We start from the raw sequence: 13,937 nt of genomic DNA on the forward strand, positions 1-13,937 counted from the left end.
TCAATCATTAATTCAACAAATATTTGTTTACCTAATCATGTTGAATGAATCAACCAACCAAGGAAAGATTTCTTGACCCCGTGCAATAGGCTAGGCACCATCGTAAGCACAAACGGTGCCATATGCTGTCTTCTAAAAATATGTCATGGAATCAATTTTGTCGTTGTTGGAAGGACCAAGAAAACATCAGTCAAGACTTCTTCAACATGTTTCACTTATATATCTCAAAACTTAATATATTTTCTGCAGTGAGGGGCCAGTGAGGATAATGGTGTTGGGCTTTTCCCCTATGGTTTATAGAACAGCAATACTAGGTTCCCATCGTCTTTGTTGCTCATTAGTCACCACAGACTGTGACATAGTCCCTCTTCCTTGATGAGAATTATCATATATCTCCCTGGAAGATCGTGGATTCTTTTCTACTGAACCCTTCCAGTATGTAGGATTGCCCCCTCACCAGGCAGTCCATCGCTTCATTTGTCAGAAAGTATTACCAGCATTCCCTTCCTCTGTCTGCACATCTAAGGACTTTACTGACACTAACGATGTAGGAGTCTGTGCCTCTCATGGATATAGGCTTGAAGCCCAAGTCACTTCCCCATTTTGGTAAAAGGGCAGGTGCTGTGTGAGTGCTAGAGTCCAGAGCTGCTTGGGACAGAGATCTAATTTCAAGCCATTCAATTTGAGAAACAGCCGATTTCTAACCCTCTCGAAAAATGATTTATTTACTCAACATCCCTTACGAGGCACTGGGGCTGTGAAGATGGATGAAACAAGGTTCTTACCTCAAGGAATTTACATTCTATTTGGGGAAATTTGAAGTGAAACTAAGGGCAACAAAGTGTTACAGATGCTGTGATAGGAAAACATAAAGCATCCAATGCAGGCTCAAGAGCAGGATAGGTGTTTGTTTTCTAGAAGGGCCAAAAAAGACTACACTGCCATATTAAAGTATTAAAGACTATTGAACTATATTAAGGAATACTAATGATGTACACTCATTTTGCAATCAGCAAGCATTCAGAAAACCCATTGTATCATTCACCAGGGCCCATGTGAGTAACCTAACCTCAAATCCTGCCTTCTGAAACGTTTCTTTTTCACTTGACTCTAAAGTGACAATTTCTTTCCAAGCCTCCACAGACAGCTCCAGCTCATGTGTTATTCAGCAGAATGCAATGAATTTACTGTTCCTGCAAACGTAACAGAGCCTATTGGGGCTACATTTTCCAGCTACTTGCGATTAGTGCTGTCCAAGGCAAGGTAGGCAGAAATGCTAAACTCCACTCCTTGGCCTGTGACCCCTGATGATCACCCAGGAGCAACCTTCCGTCTCTGTCCATCTGTCTATCTATCTATCTATCTATCATCTATCTATTTCCATCCCTCCAGATCAAGATGGTGATGGCAAAAATACAGAAGGAGGCTGGGGCCCCAAATCACTACCTGAAGCAGGAATGAATGCCTGCTGCACCGACTCATGATGTGATCAAGTAACACATTTCCATTGTGTTCTCACAGTGATTATGGTATCGTCAGCTCTGGCTGTCACCCTGCTCTTAAATAATATGGCAACACCAGGATATGCTTTACAACTGTGTGTGGCTTCAGTTACCGTGGGAGTTTTCCTGGGCAGTGGTGTGGACTTCCCAATAAAGTTCCCAGAAGGCAGGTGAGAGATGAAACGGGGCAGAGCAAGGTCACCCCACAATGCAAACAAGTGCTCAGGAAAAGGCCACAGGAGCAATGATGGTTCTTTTAATAAATAAAGTTTTCTATGGAAATATATGCCTTCTTCTCCAGAAGTGGTTTTCCCCCACGTTAGATCTCTCCTTCTCTTTGTCACCCCCGTTTTAAACCCTATAACAAGACCATTATATAGGAACCCCACTTGAGGTCTTTAGCCTTGAATGAGGCTATTGACTCTGAATCAAAGTCCAGGGTTTCTGTGAACAACAGGCCCCACAGTGGTTTCCAACCAATAAAAGCCCAAACACACAGGAGGCCGTGAGGCTCGGCAAGGGAGGTGAAGCTCAGCCAGCCGTGCCTTCGTGTCTTGTACATCACGGTAGGTTCCAGAGCAGCGGCTAGAAGTTCAAAGCCAGGTGGCACAAAGTATTTTTGTTCACTTCTACGAATACCAAAAAGTCCAAAGGGCCATTTAAACTACAGAGAGGTCACTGCAACCACTACTGCCTTTACAAATAGAAAACAGAATGGTCTCGAAGGGCCCCTTTATGTCCAAAACCAAACTGGATCACGTCCCCCCCCGCCCTTAACCTGTGAGTGAACTTGGGAAGCAGCATCGCAGGGTGGAGCAGTTTAGAACAAGGGGCTGTAGATGGAGAGAGACTTGAGCTGAGATTCTGTGCCTGACTGTGACTCAGTTATCTCATCTGTGAAACAGGCACGGTGGTGGTAGCTTTATGGTAGCACAGGGCTTCAAGAAGATAAAGGAAACAACAATGGGTGGGGCTGAAAACAATACCTGGAGAAACGGCATATTACATAGCTGGCGGGGACAGGCAAACCTCCCACAGTCTCCAAGGGCCATCTTGGAGTTCTTGAATAGATTTGGTAAGAGCATCTGGAGCTGGTCCCTGAACTGGGCTGGGTTAGTTTCCCCAGGATGACAAGTGAACCCCACCTCCATTCCTACCACACACAGTCACAAACCTCAGAATATAAAGGAGGTGCAGCCTGTGACCCAGTGTGGACTCCTGGGTCATAGGCATGTGGTGCTGAAGCAGGAGCTGGTCCTCCAGATCAGAGTCCTGGATGGTCCGGGCCTGACTTTCTCCTTTGCCTCTCTACTACCCTGTGCATCAACAGTGTGTATTTTGCGTCTGGGTGCACAGAACCCCCACTCGAGGCAAAGCCATGCCACGGCCTGATTCGCATTCAGTGAAAACGTCTGTAATTGGGCAGGCAAGCTGTGCAAATTCACTGCATAAAACAATGTGTGAAAAGCCGACCACTTCTTCGAAGACAAAGAGGCTGATCTGTACAAACTGTAAGATGCAAGAGTTACGAGTTAACCTTCCTGGGTGGACTGAAGAATACAGGCTCGGAGTGAGCAGACGCCCCTGGGGACACGGCTCGATGCCTGAGAGAATGAGTCTCCTTGTCTGTGAGCGGGAATAAGAAGAATTTCCCGGACAGGGTCGTGTTGAGGATTACACGTAAAGCCCTTGGTGTGGTGCCTGGCGGTTTGAGGACGCGGAAGGGCAGACTTGGAGTTCCAGCGGCCCGTGCTTGTCAGAGCAGGGGGCCCTTGAGAAGTCACCATCGCTGAGCCCAAGTGTCCCCACAAAGTACAAGCAGCCCCGTGGAGTTGTGCTGAGAGTCAGAGCTGGTTGTGTAAAGCACCAGCTGGGGGCCTGGCAGCGTCTGCGTGGCGTAAATGCCGTCCGGTTCTCCAAGCCTCTCGGCGGGTTCCGAACACCAAACCTCCCGCTCATTCCAGCACCGAGACGTCCCCAGAGTAGGCGTGTCCCGTTGACTCCTGGATCCCCTGCGGGAGCACTTCTCGTGAGATCCGGTCCATGAGGCCCGCTCCCCAAGTTAGCAGTTACAACCCTCCGCGCTGAGTGCTGCCACACTTGGGGTCAGCCACTCGGTAAGGGAGGCCCCACCTGCGCACGTACATCTGACAGGGGTGTGGGAAACGCAGTCTGACGATTGCTAAAGGAAGTGAGAAGCACCCAAGCAATTTCCAGAGAGCTGTTTTAATTTGCGTTTTGTAAATCCACTGCACTGTCACCAAGGCATAAAACAGTCATTTTTCTTTTTTTTTCTTTTTCCTATTGCTACAAGACAAATGAAATGAATTACCTAAATGTCTACACTCTGCCCTGTAAGACTGGTTGTAGTGAAGAGGTAATAAATTCACTTCCCTGGGCTGCTTTCCTGATGCGAAATGTGTCTTCACTTATCGGCTGCAAAATACTGGGTTGCTATGTCATTAAGACTCTAGACCTTGTCGCCTTGCAAAGGGCTATATTTTGTAAGCTAGACAACAGATCGTGGCAATTGTCTTTGCCTGTGGCTCAATGGCTCTGCCACTTTCATCTTGTGACTGGTCACGCTGATTCTCTTACCACATGCCTCCGAGGAGCCGAAGAAGACCCTGTCACTGTTGTTTACTGGATAAACCACACCACAGACTGACTTGCAGCAAATGTGTACCTCTTCCTGGTTCCAGCCCGGCCATCACCAGGAAAACTGGGACCAGGATCAGCTAGTATTTGACAATTTATCAGCATCCTCTATAATGTCTACTTCAAAGCCTATGTATGAAACTAAAGAGATGATATCCAAAGGCTATTTTCCTGTCTAAATAAAGTATTCCTTTGAAGGGGTGGTCAGCCACCTGAAATTTCCCAACGGTGTAAATGCTGAGATCAGATCTAATTGTGGGCATGGAATAATCAGCTCCCAATATACCTTCATGTTCACCTGCAAGGGCCTTTGTGGAGGAGGGAACCTATGAGACCTGGGCCAGGGGCTTCCAAATGAGGCTCCGTATCTCCTCTCTGCAGCGTCAGTGACAGAAGCTCTGACTTTATCTGTTTGATACAGTGGTATGTTATATAAAATTTCATGTTTTGAAAGGATGCTTTTTATGCTTCCAATTTTTTTTTATACACTGGCCTATGATATCTGAGGGTAAAGATTTGCAGGATATGCAGAAGTCCAAGAGAGCGGAGTCCAAATTTAGTTTTTCTACTTACTGTGTGACTTTGTACAAACTACTTGACTTATGTCTGAGTTTCAGCCTCGTTATCTGTAAAATCTGTAATGTGAGAGATCGTAGGGTACTGAATTCGGTTGTTTCCCTTTCCCTAGAATAGATGGGGAGCAGAAGGACTTAGCGGGTGATACCAGCTTAAAGTAAGAAACTTTAAAACAGGACAAGCTATACATATTAATTTCTCACTGTGTGTGTGTTATTCCTTGTTTTTCCATTATCTGCAAGAGACTGTTCATTTGGGGGGATGACAGGAATAACTAATGTTGGAGAAATCATGCTCCACTCCACAGCCAGGCTTCAGGGACACAGAAAGAAGCAGGAATTGGGCCAAGTGCCTGGGACTACAGTCAGGAAGGAAAGAGCTCATGGGACCAGCCTGGACCAGGACCATCTGGGCCTGGCAGGAGCCCTGATTCATTGCCCATCCCATCCCCACACCAAACCAAAGGCATACTTTCTAATATTGTTCCGGTCTCCTTGCATGAGCATTGAGAGGAGAGTGCACAGACCCAGTTCTGGTGAGAACTCTAACATAATCCCTCATGCAGCCTCCATAAATTTACTTTTCGAAAACAAGTGAATCTCAATTTCCTATAGATTTTCTTAGAGAAAAGTATTGGAAGGAAGAGTTTTACGTGATTATCCTATGACCCAGTGCGTCTTAAGTGGAGGGAAAGAGAAAATTTACTGCTCACCTCTTATAAGCAGTATAAGACTACAGTCATTGGGATAAGGAGACTCACTGGCTCTTTGGGGATAATTCCCCAACAGTGCAGCAAGCTAGGCTTGAACAGTTAGTCCTGCTGAAATGAGGAGGCAAAGATCAGAGGTCAGGGCACTGGAAGGGGCTAGAATTTCCAAAGAAGGGCACCAGAGTGGAACTATTTGTGCAGAGACTGGCCACAGAAATCTGGAAGTGTATCCCCAGTTTGCAGAGGGTAACATCACCCAATGTTTAGCAGAGCGTGGCTGCCAAAAGGGTGAGAGTGGAATAGAGCTACCAGCGGAAGTTGGGCTGGGGGACATTAGAGGTCCAGCCCAGCAGAAGGGAAGAGACCTGTTTAACACCCTTTAACACTTTGGGAATCTATCTGAGATAGATTCACCCTAGAAATTCGTCCAAAAAAGGAAATTCCTTAGAAGAATTCCTTAGAAGTAAGGAATTCCTTAGAAGTAAGACTCCACAGTAAAAACTACTCTTGACAGGTACAGACAAAGCCTAAAATTAAGCAATAACCAGATATGCAGAACAGAGAGAGCTTGTAGATAAAGCAAATCAAGTTAGAAGACCTTATGAAACACTTTGAGCCATCAGGATCCATCCTTTGCATAAAATCAAAGACATACAAGTTCAAAGTGATCAGCCAGTACTGAATTGCTTGCCAGAACAAGAATACTCTTCAAAGAAAGATAACAGGTTCTAGAGTATATAAAACATATCTATAATGCCAGGTATATAATAAAAAAAATTACTACACATGCAAGGAAAATGGAAACTAGAACCCACAGTGGGAGAGAGAAAAAGCAATCAATAGAAACTGAGCCTGAGATGACCCAAATGTTGTATTTAGCAGATAAGGATTATAAAGCAGCTTTTATGTGCTAAAAAAATTTTTTTAAAAGTCATTCAAAGGATTGAAGAGAAATATTTTAATGAGTAAACAGATAGTGTCAGCACAGAAATGAAAGTTAAATAAAAGCATGAAATGTAAAACCTACAACTAATAAAATACAATAACTGAAAAGAAAAATACTCTGTATTAACAGCATGTTGGAAAAAAGATCACAGGGGTAGGAGAGAGGAGAGCTGGTGAGCCTGAATACATAGTAACATAATTTTCCAATCTGAAGAATGGGAAAAAATTTTATTAAGAGACACCGAGATTGCTGGGATGATATCAACTGGCTTAATATACATGAAATAGGAGGCCAAGGAGAGGAAGAGAGAAAGCAGAAAAAAGTACTGGAAAGAGTATGGGCTTCGATAATGGGAAAACATTATTCATTGAGGTGCACACAGGATAAATACCAAGAAAACTACATCTATTAACTTTATAATCAACCTGTTGAAAATGAAAGACACTGGGAAAAAAAAATCCTGAAAACAGCCAGAAGGAAAAAGCATGAATGATGACTGACTTACCATTATGAACAATGGAAGCCACAGATCAGTGGAATAACACTTCTAAAGTTCTAGAATAAAAACTGGCAACCTACATTTCTATATTCAGTGAAATGTGTACTTTAAAAAGCAAGGTGACTCCAAGTTTGGGCCCAGATGGAATCAGAGAAACTGGATTTACCCTCTAGCCTGAAAAATTAAAAAACAAGCAAAACGTATGAAATTTATGAAAGAACAGTTTTCAAGATACTGGACACTGGGCATTAAAATGGCTGTGATCATTGAAAGATGAAAATCAAATGAAAAAAACCCTACAAGTGCTCCAGCTTTCTACCTAGATATTGTCTCCAACCTGGGCTGCAGGGAGGGAGAGCCCACTTGGAGTTCACAGACTCCTTGAGTTGAGGACACAAATCTTATAATGTAGCAAGGACAGAGGGGCTAAGGTTCATAGCACAGAGTAATTGAGAGGAGGAAGCTGTGTGAATAGAGAGTTCTGGAGATCTCTATAGGATCTCCACAGAGACTTAAGTTGAAAATGAACCAGTGCAGGCACATGAGAAAATGCTCAAGGTTGAGGAAAGAACCACCTGAAAGGTTTGGAGGAACAATTCTCAGAGCTCACTCAGAACCAGGAATAGTTCTTATCACCATTGGCTAGAGTAGAAAACATGCTGATTCATGGAACAAGAGGTTGGGTATTCAGCAGGGTTTTGCCTCAAGAGTGGCATAAAATTAGGTTTAATGCAAATGCCACTCTCAAGTTCCACCTAACAAAGGCAAGATCAGAAAGAACCAAACTCTTTCCCAGTAACTTCACAGCATCCCAAAACAAAGCATGAAGATATTTATAGGAATACAAAAGAATCCAAAAAGGTAAAACCTACAATGTCTTTAATCTGATTAAAAATCACCAGGCACATAAAGAAGCAAAGAAATAACACTCCATAAAGCATTAAAAAGATCAATTAAAATTAACCTGTAAGTTATGATGATAGAACCCATAAACAAGAACATTAAGACATATATTTCAACTGTATTCTCTATGATTTTTTTAAAATGTATTTTGAGGGAGGGCAGGGGTAGAGAGAGAGAGGGAGAGAGAGAATCCCTGCACTGTTAGTGCAGAGCCTGATGCAGGGCTCAATCTCATGAACCGTGAGATCATGACCTGAGCTGAAACCAAGAGCCGGACACTTAACTAACTTGAGCCACCCAGGCACCCCTGTATTCTCTATGATTGGTAAAGTTAAAGAAATATTGAGCAAATGGAGACATGGGAGATATTTTGAAATATCAAATGAAGCTTTTAGAGATGGAAACTCTAATGTCTGAAATGAAAAATACAATGAAAGAGACTAAAATCAGACTAGAAACTCCAGAAGAGTAGTGAACTTGAAGACAGCAACAGAAACCACCCAAAATGAAACTCTGAGAAAAAGGACTGGGTAAAAATTAAAGGAGCATCAATGAACTTGGGAAAACATCAAATGGTCTAATATACATGCAATTGGGAGACTTTCAAGGCTAGAAAGGCAGGAGGGACAGAGAAAAAAAAAGGAAGTAATAATTGCTGAAAATGTTGCCAAATTTAGTAAAAACTGCGATCCCACAATTCCAAGACGCTCAGTGAACACAAAGAACAAGAAGAAAACTACACAAAGGCCACGCCATAATCAGATGGTTTAACCAGTCAAGAGATCACCAGTTTGGCAGCTGCAATTAATCCAGTAGCAGTGGGTGATTCTAGTTTCTAGTTTCCCCCCTCCTACATTTTCAGAACCAACTTCACTACACCCCCTCAGAGATACGAGCATCAAGTGTCCAGAATCCTCTCCTCAAAGGTCTCTGTCCCAGCTCCTCATGGCATCTCTCCTCTGTGCTCCTGAGGCACCAGCACCAACGCCAGACGGTGCCTCCCCCAAGGCTCTGGATCCAAGATTTCTAGGTCTCTTCCCCCAGACTTCTAAATGCTAATAAACCCAAACCCTTCCTTTGCTCCCCCAGACCAAGGTGTGGAAGCTGTGTCCTGTTATTACTCAGTGTTGTCTTTTTGCCTATTTAACCAATTCTTTAAGTTAAATACCATTTAAACAAGAGAAGGATGAATGCATCTTGTTAGGTGAAAGTATGAACTTTTAAAAATTATTAGATGGAATCTCAAATAAGTATAGAAGAGTAAGTATACAGGCCAAGTAGCCAGAACTGGAATGGATTGTTTATTGAGCTCTTTCAAATCTACCCCTTTTCTCATGTTTATGATTTGGGGCTTTGCCAGGTGTGTTCCCAACGGATTCTGCCCAAGGAGTGTGCTACAGGCAGACAAGAAGCTAGAGGGGGCAAGGCACTTGCTCCCTTCTGTTTTACTTCCTGATCATATTAACATCACCCTCATAATAGTTCTTTACTCTAGAAGTAGCAATTGATCCCCAGCAGGTTCCAGTTACCGGTTTGTTTGTTTTCCCCCCACACTCCCGAGCGGCCTCACTGTGCCCTCAAGGAAATCTGAGTACCAGCTGGCTGGCGTGGTCTCCTGAGGTCTGCATCCCAGCTCTGTGGGTTTGCTTCACTGTTTTCTCAGCTGAATTCTTATCTGAATTCCTGAGGCAATGGCACCAGACAGGTTGTGCCTCGGTCTCAGAGGTTTGTGTACCAGCTGTGGGGTCTTTCCTCTAAACTTCTCAGGAACCACAGACCAAACTCCTCAGATGTCTGGATCCAAAGTCTGCAGTCCCTCTCCCTCAAAGATTCGAAATTCTGTTAAGCCCAGTTCTCCCCTTTTTTACCACAGCCCAGAAGGAGGTAACTGCTTCCTGTAATCACCACTGTGGTGCTATTTTCCATTGGAGTTTTATAGCATAAGGACATCCTTATAAATTACACCAGTTCTTGTAATATCACTTATGTCACAATACACTCAGGTTATCTCACCTTTCCTATCTATTTTCTCTTGTCTTATCGAGAGAAAATTTTCCACATTTTCAGAGATTTTCAATAAGGGCCAAGTTATAAATGTGTGCCTGTGCTTATGACATGGAAAAGATCTAGAGTCATGTTCATCATTCTCTTGGGGGGAAATTAGACCTGGGAAGCTGTTTCCTTATCTACAAAATAAAACTCAGAGAGTTATTGCAGAAACCTCAGGAAGCATTTCTGTGGAAGCACTTAGTAATCGTAAGTGCCGTGCACTTTTGTTTTTACTACTGTGACCAGTTCTGACTAGATGGTAGAAGGAAAAGATAATGAAACAAGAGAGGTGGAAAGAAGAGAAACCAGTGGATAAAGTATTCTAGAATGGTTTTTACCCACTCCGAAATACACTGGAAATCAATCAAAAACACAACAAATAAAAAAAGGGCGGTCTCTGTTCTTCCCATTCCATTCAACCCTGATCCACAGTCTACATACCAAAGACCCCATTTGTCAATGAGACAGAAGCCATTTATTAACATACAGCAAATACTGTTTATTGCAGACTTTCCAGCTGACTCATGTGAAAAAGGCACTATGAAAATTAATGAATCTAGATAATCTCTCTAAATGGATTTATGTTAAAATATACAACATTCTTACATAACATCTGTTTTATATATGTGAAATAATATAACATTTAATGACAAAAATTGTGTTTCCAAAAATAACATTTGTTGAAGGTTAAGTATCTTTCTTTTCTCTATCTAGAATCTTTCACAGGATTAAAATATGTGTAAATTAAGTGTTTCTTATTACCAGAAAAACTTGACACAGATAAACACATAAAATGGCCCCAATATCCATTTAACTACTTATATCAATATTCAGAACTGAGGCTTTCATTAGCAAAATACTGTGACGCACACCAATGTGGGCTACTTCCTGTGATACGTTCTGACGGCATATGACCTCTTTTCCACTTGTGCTTTCTCATATATAAGAACACAATATAGATAATAAGCAGAATATAAACTAAATCAAAACACAGGCTATACAAGGAGTTGTGATCAACAGAGCCATGATACATAAAATGTCTTGGGAATGTTCCATAGGTTTATATTTGCATGTCCAAGGCCTTGTTGTATTTTACAGTTCATTAGATGTTTTGATTTTTTTAAAAAACTGTTGGCATTAAGAACTTTAAATAAATCTAAATAATTCTATCATTGAGTATGTCAAAGAAGAGACCTAAGTAAGCAGAGGCTAGCCTACAGTAAGCTACACTCTGAATGACAGACACCAGAGTCATGGGCAAGACTGAAATCAACAGATTTTAAATCATGGGCAATATCTTTGTTTTGCTGTAAGAAATAAATTCACTGCTGTCAAAAAAAAAAATGCTGGCTTATCCACTGAGATGGGGATGAAATAATTAATCCAATAAAGGAAACCTGACCTTGGTAAAGTAGGCAAAATATTTCCCAAGGGCAGAACATCTATTAAAATTATTCAGTTTTAATAAAAATAATAGGCCAGGAAACAAGTCCTCTGATTTCTTATGTTTGCATTGTTTCTTTATGGTGATAAATTAAGTATTCCAAGGAATAAGGATCTGACATTCCCTTCATGGCTTCTTAAAACAAAGCACATTGGAATAATGCCAAACATTTCAATGGAGTTTAAAAACAAATTAGTGACTGCTCCCCTCATCAAAAGATTCCACTCCCGAATCACTAGCAGCAGCACTGATTTTTTCCTGTCGTCTTCGCATGATTTCTTGCAACTCGGAGCTGCCGCTGTTATCCTGAAAATTAAACATGGTCAGACAAGATGGTTACTGGTTTGTGCAAGCTGCAGGTCATGTAATGAAATGGTTCAGGGTAAAAGTCCTTTGTTTTTCCTCTAATATCTCTTGGGGAAAACTGAAGGCTGCCCTTCATGTAAGTGATGCTTCTGGACTTCACTAATCCATCACATGAATCATTTTCTCATTTATGGGAAGTCTTAAGGCAATTCATTCACTATGCCTTTTACTTGAACATGATAAAGATAAATCAATAATGTATGTGGAATGCCCCAGACTCCCTGGGAGAAAGAAAAATGTTTATACAATAAACATGATAAGATGGTGAATTATCAAAGAACCCTCTTAAGTCCAGCAAGATGTTCATCTGCCTTTAGGGGATTCTAAATTAGGCTCAGAGACCGGGCTCAGAATATGCCAAAGTTCCCTTCAGAATACACGAAGGTTCTGACCCTCTGATATCATGTCAGCTCTCCTCCTTGCCAAGCCCTACCTACGATCCCTGTGCATCCTCCTTATTCTGCTCTCATCAATGGAAGTTTCTGGCAACTCAGATGAGTAATGTAAAAGATGGACTAGATACAAGAGAAGGGTGTAATGGGAAGGCAGTTGAGGAAGGTGAAGAACCTCAGGTAGTCAGTCCGCCTCAGCTCACATCCAGAGGAATGGAAGCCAGAGATCAAGAGATACTTTTGAGGACAAAGTATAGGCAGTCTGAAACCAAGGAATTTGGGAATTCTGGAACTTTCTATCCTACTCTTAAGAAGTAATTTTATATACTCTCAATAAAATTAAAATATATAATGGTAAAAAAACTGCCTCAGAAAAGATATAATTCTTATTCATATTCAATAGAAAGAAAGCCTAATACAGAACACCCCGGGGATTCATCTAATATGGAACTCCTAAGATCAGGACCATAGGAAACATTTCCAAGGAAATAAAATTTCTCCTAAGAGTGGTTACAGGGTTGCATGCATGAAGCTACTTCAGTCTGACTTATTTAACTGTTGAATTTAGATGATACACCTGCTAGAGAGAAATATGTATCAATTTTACACCAAAGCCAATATCCTTTCATTTGAGTCGAAGCATAATTTTGTGAAAGTTATTAAGAGCTGTGAGATGTAACAGTTTGAAACTACTACTCTTACACAGCCCATTTTAAGAAGAATAGGATATTGGAAGCTTAAGGATATTCAATCTAAAAAACATTCATTCTCTTCCTTTCATACACACAGCTAGGACTAAATAATTACTCTTCAGCACTATTTTCAGGGATCCCTACCTACTATTGTCCCTCTGATTATTTAGATATATAACAAGACCTAAGACACAAAGCCAGAGTTTTAAGACCTTAAAACCACTAACCTACTGGAATCCTCCAAACTCAATATTAAGAACAGGCCAAAGAGTTCTGGCCTCTTAAGGCATTTACTCACTTAGAAGTGAATGTCCATTATCGTGTCAAAATTTAAATTCCTACAGAAGTAGTTAATGCATATAAAATCAGCACATTGGGCTTTTCATTAACTGTTCAAAAGCATATGCTCCAAGCTTCATGTTACAGGAGCATTTATGATAAATTAATCTTCCTGCAAATGGTCATTGATGGTCTCCAAGGATAAATTGTAAAAGCTGAGTCAAATTTAATTCAGCTCTCTGTGAAAGGGAAAATAACCAATGTGGACATCAACAGCTGATTTCAGAGCTTTCAATTTGCAGACCACACTCCTGATTAATGCAGAAAAACACCACCTCAGGTTGACAAGTCCTACCTCTAGCGCAGCTTTTTGTACAGTGATTTGGCTAAAGACTCTGGACCCTTCAGGGCAGACTGTCTTCAGTTCATCTTTATTGAGAGAGAAAAGCTGTGCACCGTTTAATACTCCAAGACTATTGACAGTCCTGAAAAACACAGAAGAAAGAAAAAGAAGTGCAGCATTAAAAATATTATCTAGGTAAAACATGGGGCGCCTGGGTGGCTCAGTCGGCTGAGTGTCCAACTTTGGCTCGAGTCACGATCTCGTGGCTTATGAGTTTGAGCCCCGCATTGGGCTCCGTGCGACAGCTCAGAGCCTGCTTCGGATTCTGTGTCTCCTCTCTCTGCCCCTCCCATGCTCATGCTCTGTCTCTCAATAATAAATAAATGTTAAAAAAAATTTTTTTTAATTATATAGCTAAAACAAAAGAAAAAAATTTCTGGTCCTGCTATAACCTCTCTTTTCCAAGTGTTCCATACAATGAAACTCTTATAAAATGGTACTTTGGTACTTATTACGGCACTAACAAGGGACTCTTGTGATGATGACCTTGAGGCTATATAAGATGATTATGAAGTATCA

General features: G+C 41.6%; 1 protein-coding gene across 1 annotated transcript in view; it reads right to left on the bottom strand.

Annotated features, from left to right (window-relative positions):
• Positions 1–10,345: 10,345 nt before the first annotated feature.
• EPS8 (epidermal growth factor receptor pathway substrate 8) overlaps positions 10,346–13,937 on the bottom strand; it is a 71,784-nt gene continuing 68,192 nt past the window's right edge. Inside the window, exons 19-20 of the mRNA XM_047065971.1 lie at positions 13,371–13,500; positions 10,346–11,592 (exon numbers count right to left, since the gene is read on the bottom strand). Coding sequence (XP_046921927.1) covers positions 11,479–11,592; positions 13,371–13,500 — 244 coding nt within the window. The 3' untranslated portion in view covers positions 10,346–11,478. The remainder of the gene's footprint in view (positions 11,593–13,370; positions 13,501–13,937) is intronic.

The sequence above is a fragment of the Lynx rufus genome, unplaced genomic scaffold (assembly GCF_022079265.1).
Source record: "Lynx rufus isolate CCGP_SWC_20201006 ecotype Redwood Valley unplaced genomic scaffold, mLynRuf1.p SCAF_7, whole genome shotgun sequence".
Lineage (NCBI taxonomy): Eukaryota > Metazoa > Chordata > Mammalia > Carnivora > Felidae > Lynx > Lynx rufus.